Source organism: Ipomoea triloba, chromosome 6 (genome assembly GCF_003576645.1).
Source record: "Ipomoea triloba cultivar NCNSP0323 chromosome 6, ASM357664v1".
Lineage (NCBI taxonomy): Eukaryota > Viridiplantae > Streptophyta > Magnoliopsida > Solanales > Convolvulaceae > Ipomoea > Ipomoea triloba.
Genome location: NC_044921.1, coordinates 15,201,722 through 15,210,103, shown reverse-complemented (window position 1 = coordinate 15,210,103; position 8,382 = coordinate 15,201,722). Strand labels below are relative to the sequence as shown.

At 34.3% G+C, this 8,382-nt stretch overlaps 1 protein-coding gene across 1 annotated transcript; it reads left to right on the top strand.

Moving 5' to 3' along the window:
- Positions 1 to 2,791: 2,791 nt before the first annotated feature.
- Positions 2,792 to 6,941, top strand: LOC116022851 (probable galacturonosyltransferase 4). The gene is made up of 9 exons (XM_031263737.1): positions 2,792 to 3,247; positions 3,322 to 3,356; positions 3,454 to 3,495; positions 3,581 to 3,707; positions 3,865 to 3,989; positions 4,358 to 4,629; positions 4,752 to 5,109; positions 5,415 to 5,990; positions 6,290 to 6,941. Exons 1-9 carry the CDS (start codon positions 3,151 to 3,153, stop codon positions 6,575 to 6,577), a joined length of 1,920 nt encoding a protein of 639 aa, XP_031119597.1. The 5' UTR covers positions 2,792 to 3,150; the 3' UTR covers positions 6,578 to 6,941.
- Positions 6,942 to 8,382: the final 1,441 nt, after the last annotated feature.

The following is an 8,382-nucleotide window of genomic DNA, read 5'->3' as shown; positions in this document are numbered from 1 at the left end:
TTTTTTTTTTTTTTTTTTTTTTTTTTTCTAATGGCTTAGACATTTTTATATATAGCATAAGATTGATTTAGGTTTTGGTTCCTTATTAGGTAGTTTTGTTTAGGTATAACTCTTAGATTAGTTATATCTGTTTTCAACATTAACTAATTCAGTAAGTTTGGTATGAGACTTGACAGTATTATTACATGCATTTTAGTTTAAAAAATTGGTTGAGTTAGTGAATTTGATTAATTAATTGATAGCATTAGCTGATTGTAGAAAAATGACATTCTTAAAAAGTTTATTAAAAAAGCTATTTTGAGCAGTTTTTTGAATGTTAGCATTTTGGAGTAATAAATTGTTACAAATATCTAATTAATCATACACTTAATGAATATTTAACCAAGTGAAATAGCTAATACTGATTAAATAAGTTAAAATTAATTGATAAGCTAACTATGTTACCAAACAAGATTTGTCCAAAATGTTTTGCACAAAATACAAACCAAATAATATATATTTACATGATTAAATCCGGCCTCTTATACCACACAATGCAAATTATCATATAGGCCTTGTTTGGTTATCAGCGGTTAGCGTTTAGCGGTAGCGGGTTGTGTTAGCGGTTATCAAATAGCGGATTGTATTAGCAGGTTTGACCAGCGGAATATATTAGCGGTTTGTAAAAAGATGTTTGGTAAAATTAGCTGTTTAGATTAGCGGTTAACATGTAAAATGACCAAAATGGTATACATATATTTAATAATTTATTAATAATAATAAATTTTTAAATTAAAAAATTAAAAAAAAAAAAAAGAAAAAGAAAAAAGGGGAGCCGCTCTAAACCCCCACTTATCCCACATCGGTGGGATAAGTGGGGAATGGAGCCTTGAGGCTCCTTCAAGGCTCCGTAGTTTTGATCACTTGGAGCCTGCCCATTAGTTTATTAAATTTTTTTTTAATATGTTAAGGGTGTTTTTCCCCAAAACGCTGTTGCAACACGCTGCTAATAGCAGCGTGTTGTAACTTGGCGGTTTGGAGCAAATCCGCTGCTCCAAACCGCCAATAACCAAACGATATTTTCAGCGTTAAGTCAAAACGCTGAAAAATGACGGATTCGTCAAAAATTGGCGGATCTGCCATTAACCAAACAATGCCATATTGAATATATTGTTTTATTAATCAAAATATCATTTAAATTAAAAAAAATTAATGATAAAATATTTATTACTAGTGCATTTAATACTAAAAAAATGTCCACAATGTTTTGCACCAAATCTAAACCAAATGATGAATCTTCGCATTTAATTACTTTGAAAATTGTCCTATACCAACAAATTTATAAAGATTTATCTTATTCAGTAAATTATTTGAGTATTCAAAATATTCTTTAAACAAAACTACAAATAAATATATGTAATTTAAAGAAAGGTAACAAAATTGTTGCTGGAAATGAATTGGATTCACATACAGTTGTTCCTAACTCACGTGTTTAACTAACACTTTACATGATAAGGGCACGAGCATGGGATGAAGTCTCCTGCCTGGATGTTACCCCTAAAATTTCGTTGGTTCCGATATCAATTAAGCTTTTGATCTTAAATTATCTATGCGCTAATATTTACAACTACAAAACCTAATTCATCATATATCCTCCAATCGAACATATAATAGTCATTGCATTCAAATCATGGTTAAAAAAATTGCTATGCGCTCCTTGAAAATGTTCTTATGAAGATTGTTGAGGAATCGCAAGTGCTTTTGGCCAGGATTATCAGTCTCAAACTACTGAGAAAGTCTTTGTCAAATGGAAAAGGGATGCGTTAAGCTTGGTCTTTATACCTTTTCTTAAGCCGCGTACTTGCCTTTGCTGCCCGCCCTCTTTTAGCTTATGCTTATACCTTGTGGGCGTCAAGGGATCCCTAGGGCTGGTGTATATTTTTTATTTTACTTTTTAGTTTTTAAAATTTTGTTTAAATTTTTTAAGACTAATAATTATAAAGTATTTAATACTTTAATAGTTAATACTAAAATATTGAACAATTTAGGATTATCTTGTGACAAATTTCACATCTGTGACCAATTAAGTTGTTTATGCGGACAATTTTCATCGCTAATATTTACAACTACAAAACCTAATTCATCATATATCCTCCAACCAAACATATAGTCATTGCAGCATTCAAATCATGGTTGAAAAAATCGCTATGCATTCCTCGGGCGTCAAGGGGTCCCTAGCGCCCGTGTTTTTTTATTTTTTATTTTTTAAAAAATTTGTTTAAAATTTTTAAATTTTTTAAGACTAATAATTGTAAAGTATTTAATACTTTAATAGTTAATACTGGATAATTTAGGATTATATATTGTAAACTTATACAAAGGAAAAATTGTAATTTATATCCCTTACAAATATGCAAATTATCAATGTCGTCACTGAATTATTAGTAGTATAAATGTTACCCATCAATTTTCAAAACTTGACATATGTTGCTCCTCTCGTGAATTGGTGTAAATGTGGTTATCCGTCGCTCTGTTCGAATACCACATTTTTTTTTCTTTGTTTGTTTTCATTTCACCGACAACAATTTTTCTCATTCTTCCTATTAAGAGAAGAGCAATATATATCACGTTTTGAAAATTGAAGGACAACATTTATACCACTAATAATTTAAATCTGACATTGATAATTGATATTTGTAAATGACGTAAATTACAATTTTCACAAATTTACCATCATTAATTTTATTTACTTTTAAAATTTATTATACAAGATTATGCCCAATGATCGAGTTGCAACTCAAATCTCCATAATTGATTGCAGCAATCAATCTGAAATCTGAATCTATCTCCACAAGTTCCCCGTCGTTGTCGCCTTTGATTGATGTTTAATAGCCCTTCCAGATTCGTATTTGTACTGTCATCAATTTTACTCACCCATTCCATTATTGTACTCTCTTCCTCTTCTGATATCACACCTTTTCACGCAATTAGTCGTTACCGTTTGCCGACACGGACATCATACTCTCTGTCTCTCTGTCACTACCCCAGAGGGAGAGGTAACAAAACACAGATTTTCCAGGTTGGGTTTGGGTTTGTTCTCCTATTGGCTATGATCTTGATTGGGTTCTGGGTCTGAGAAGTGGAAAAGGGTAAAGTTTCCAGGTTTTAGAGATGAGGTTTAGAAGGAAGTCGGTGTTGTTCTTGTTGTTGGTGACGGTTCTTGCCCCCATTGTGCTCTACACTGACACTCGATTTAATTCCTCTCCTTGTAATTCCTGCTTCCTAATCTTTACATTTCTTTTCTGGGATTCATATTTGATTTAATGTGGTTTCCATTTGCAGCTAGAGACGAATTCATTGAAGAAGTATCCGCTTTTGTGAGTCTTGCCTTACTTTATGGCTTTCTTGATTTACAAAGATTCGATTTTTATTTATTTTTGGTTCTGATTTATTCCGATTTTTCTTGGATTGCAGACATTGGGTGGAGAAATCCGGCCATTAAATGTGCTTCCGCAGGTGTTTTGTTGGTTTAGTTCTTATCTTTTTGTTCATTAATGGAAGATCTGTAGCTTATAGCGTTTTTGATTTGTGAATCTAACAGGAGCCAAATACAATCACGAAAGAGCCATTGGGCGTAGTGTATTCTGAGGATTCAATATTATCCCATTCCAAAGCCTCGGATGGTCAGAGGAATGAAAGTTCCCGCAAAACCAGACAACTGGCTGAAGGTTCTTGTTTACTGAGTTTCTGTATTTTGATTTCCTTATTTAGAGCTTATAAGGTTCTTTTTAGATTTATTTCTTTCTTTTTTCCCTTATATGTTTGTTTCCATATACTATTTGCATTGGATATTAACTATTTGGGTTTATTTACCATAATTAATAGAAAACGAAACGGGCAATGTATCCACTGGGAGAGCTGTTGTTGATGATCCCTTAAGACAGGTGACTGAAGAAGGGAACAATACTGTGAAATCTGACCACATATCCGATGATTCCTCTAGAACACTGGTAAATTTATGTTGTTTTTCGCCCTTTTGGTTTTAAATGTATTGAAATTGAAATGGGGACCTTGGGATTTTATTCTTTTGTGTTTTGTAATTTCAATGGGTCAGTTTATTCACAGTCATCCTCTTCACAGATTGCATGATATTTTTCTTCGGTGTGCTATGGACTATGGTTATGATATTATTCATATAACATCATTCTGGAACATGAATGCTTCGGTGTAGTGAAATGGACTATAAATTTTCTTTGCAGCCTTTTAGTGCCCACCTGGAAGTTTCGGATTTGGGGCTTGTTATTCCTTGGTGTTATTGCAATTCTTAGTTCAGATGTACTGAAGTTTGAATTTTGTTTCTTTTTATGTGTGCTACTAGGAAAGAATACGTGATCGGAAAAATCTTCAGAACTTTGGTGGCAATGATTCTGGTGAGCATGCCAGTAGTAAAACTGAGAAGCAGAGTGAACAAGTTGTTTTTACAGATGCTCGTGTCCGCCAGCTTAGGGATCAACTCATCAGGGCAAAGGTCTATCTTTCGCTCTCTGCAACAAGAAGTAATCCTCACTTCATAAGAGAACTCCGCCTTCGGATTAAGGAAGTTGAGAAAACACTCGGAGAAGCTACAAAGGATTCTGATTTACCAAGAACGTAAGTTTTCTCTTAGATAATATATTTTTTGTTTTTCTTCTTAAAAAAATTCTTTTATTTTAGATTATATTACCATCCATTCATATTTATCCACAATTCGAACTTATATTAATTTATTGCAGTGCAAATGACAAGATGAAAGCAATGGAGCAAACATTGGTTAAAGGGAAACAAATTCAAGATGATTGTGCTGCTTTTGTTAAGAAGTTGCGTGCTATGCTTCACTCAACGGAAGAGCAGCTTCGAGTCCACAAGAAGCAAGCGTTATTTTTAACCCATCTAACGGCCAAAACACTTCCTAAGGGTCTTCATTGTCTCCCTTTACGCCTTTCAACCGAATATTTCAAGCTAAATTCCTCTCAACGGAATTTCCCGAATCAAGAGAAATTGGAAAATCCCGAGCTCTACCACTATGCTATCTTCTCAGATAACATATTAGCAACGGCTGTTGTTGTTAACTCAACTGTGACCCATGCCAAGGTAAATGGTTCAGTTGCCTTGGAAGTCTATGTTCATATTGTGTTAGTAGGAAAGGTGCTCAAAATTAAGTCATTGTTTAGAGTTCCACATTGAAAATATAAGAAAGAATATATGGGTTTATAAGGCCATGTATTAGAATGGATTCAGTCTTTTAGTGTGGTTTGGTCCATGTGTCTACCCGTGGTATTGGTGGCGAATGATTATTTTTCTTTTCTTTTTCTTCAGCCATTCTTATTTACTTTGTATCGTCCTGGTTATAATGTCTCTAACCTTATATTTTACCCACTCCTATAATTTCGGTGCAGGATCCTTCGAAACATGTTTTCCACATAGTCACTGATAGGCTCAATTTTGCTGCAATGAGGATGTGGTTTTTGACAAACCAACCACACAATGCTACAATAGAAGTTCAAAGCGTTGATGATTTCACATGGCTAAATTCCAGTTACAGTCCAGTTATCAAGCAAATGGGCACTCCTTCCATGATTAGTTATTACTTCAAGGCACGCCATGCGGATACTGATTCGAATATGAAGTTCAGGAATCCAAAGTACCTCTCGATCATGAATCATCTTCGTTTTTACATGCCAGAGATTTTTCCTAAACTGAACAAAGTTCTGTTCTTGGATGATGATATAGTGGTCCGAAAGGATCTTACTGCCCTTTGGTCTCTTAATCTGAAAGGTAAAGTTATTGGCGTGGTTGAGACTTGTGGAGAAAGTTTCCATCGTTTCGATCGGTATCTCAACTTCTCAAATCCTCTGATCTCCAAAAACTTTGACCCTCGTGCTTGCGGGTGGGCATTTGGAATGAATATCTTAGATTTAGGTGAATGGCGGAGGAGAAATATCACCGAGGTGTATCATTCATGGCAGACCCTGGTAAGAAAATTATTCTTTTAATAGAATTTACTAGATATAATACTGGGACAAAGAGTCAACAGTTGCCTCCACTGAGGCTCGAACCCACTCCTTTCCACATGAGAGTGTAAACCGGGTGCCACTAGACCACAAGGTCTTTGGCACTGGGATTTTACTTATCAAAAGAAGAGTTTAATATTTAGATTTTGTCGTTAATTCATATCAAACCTATTAAGGCTATTAATTGACCCTTTCATATACAATTCTCTTGAAGATTCTTTTGTGCCGGTTCTGATACAAAATACTAATTGTATGCACAGAATAATGATAGACAGTTGTGGAAGTTGGGAACCCTCCCGCCCGGTTTGATTACCTTTTGGAATCATACATATGCTCTTGATCGATCCTGGCACGTCTTGGGCCTTGGCTACAATCCCAATGTAAGTCAGAAGGATATTGAAAGAGCGGCAGTGATACACTATAATGGTAACTTGAAGCCTTGGCTTGAGATTAGCATCCCAAAGTTTCGAAATTACTGGTCAAGATTTATCGACTATGATCAAGTATTTTTGCGAGAGTGCAACCTTAATTCTTTAAGCGGCAATTGAAGTTTCTCTCATTCATCGTTTCATTCTTAACTGCTGTCACCGTTTACTTTCCAGGTCCATTCTCCTCTCTTCTCTTCTTTCGCCTTAGTGCACTCCCGAATTTTCCTCTTTTTGGCGAGTCGATTTTTTAGGTATATATTTGGTACGTGGAGGATTAGAGTTAGCGTGGTGATAATTTGTACTTGCGATATGTTTGTTATGGTCATTGTTTGGCTAATGCTTAGGTGCCAACGTATTTGTAAATGATTAAGCAGTCCATTCTTTTTGTACTTTTGTTGTTTTATACTCGATTTATCAGTATACTTGTGGGCTTCTGAAGTCCGACATCGTCTTCACAAGTATTGAAATGCCTTTTTGAGTTTTCTCTTTTGTTTATGATTGGTAAGTTAGATAAGAACTTGCATTGCTACTTAGAGCATTCCCATTAGTGTTTTTGGGATGGTTTTTGAGGCATTGAATCTTATGCCGAAGTGAGAGAAGGAGGGGAGAGAGAGTGTGAGAGATCCTTGCAGGAGGTATGGTTTTTTGGACTGAACATGTGGGGCCCATGTGGAGAAAAGTGGAGTGCCTTGTTCGCGCGTTCACAACATGCGCGTGTCCTCTGGGCACGTAAAAGCTGATTTTTTTTTTTCTCCTCTAACCGTTGTTTTTTTCCCCTCTCTTTTCTCTTTCCTTGTAATCTATCAAAAACTCCTCAAAATCTGAGCGTATCGGGGATGCTCTTAGGTGAGCTGAATTTGAGCCATCAAACAATATGTTGACCAAACTTTATCCCCATTATGTTTGCTTTTAGTTTTCTAGTAATCATGCTTGCAGTTATTAATAGAATGTGGGGGTTATAGTTGTAAGTTGTGTTAATATGTGTAAAAGTTTGCTTTGCTGATAGGCCTAGTTTTCTGTCTTTTAGCTTTTCTTTGTTGCCTTGTAGGAAAATTAGCAAGAAAATGACATGTGAGTACGTGGTCATTTTGAGGTACTATTGAGTGGTTCACTCTTGATTTGGGTCGAGTCAAAGTTGATTTGGATTCTCTCAGAACAAATAACGTATGAGTGAGAAATTAATTCTGGGAAAACAGTACTTTTGACCCCTCAATTGTTTTGCTTTTGGAAATTTAGCCCCTCACAATTGATTTAAATAAATTTGGTCCTTTAATTGTACATAATGTGTTACATTTAGTCCCTAATATTATATAATTAGAAATTTTGTTAAAATTTTTTTTTTCATGAGGTTATATTTGCTATGTTTTTTTCATGATGATGATATAATGTCGATGTTTGAATAAAAAAATTCAAAATGCATCTAGAAGTTATTTAGCAAAGGGCATTCAGAACTCACTTTACTTACCGTTTTAAATCAACAATAATACACCAATTCATGAGTAAAACTAAAAGAGGTATACAAATAAAATAATAACCAAGTTAATGCATGAAAAGATGGTAATAGGAGTAAAATTGCAGAAGACATGTGTGCAATTGCATCCAGGACGCCCTTTGCTAAAGAACTTCCATATGCATTTTGAATTTTTTTAATTCAAATCTCTACATTATATCCTCATGAAAAAAAATGATAAATATAACCTCATGAAAAAAAATTACTAACAAAATTTCTAATTATATAATAATAGGGACTAAATGTGACACATTATTATAAATAAAGGACCAAATTTATTCAAATCAATTATGAGGGGCTAAATTTCCAAAAGTAAAACAATTGATTAGGAGTTAGGAGTTTTTGTCCACATTTGATTATATATGGGTTTGGATTAGTATAGATACATTTTATTTTTTTTCAAGGAAAAAGTACT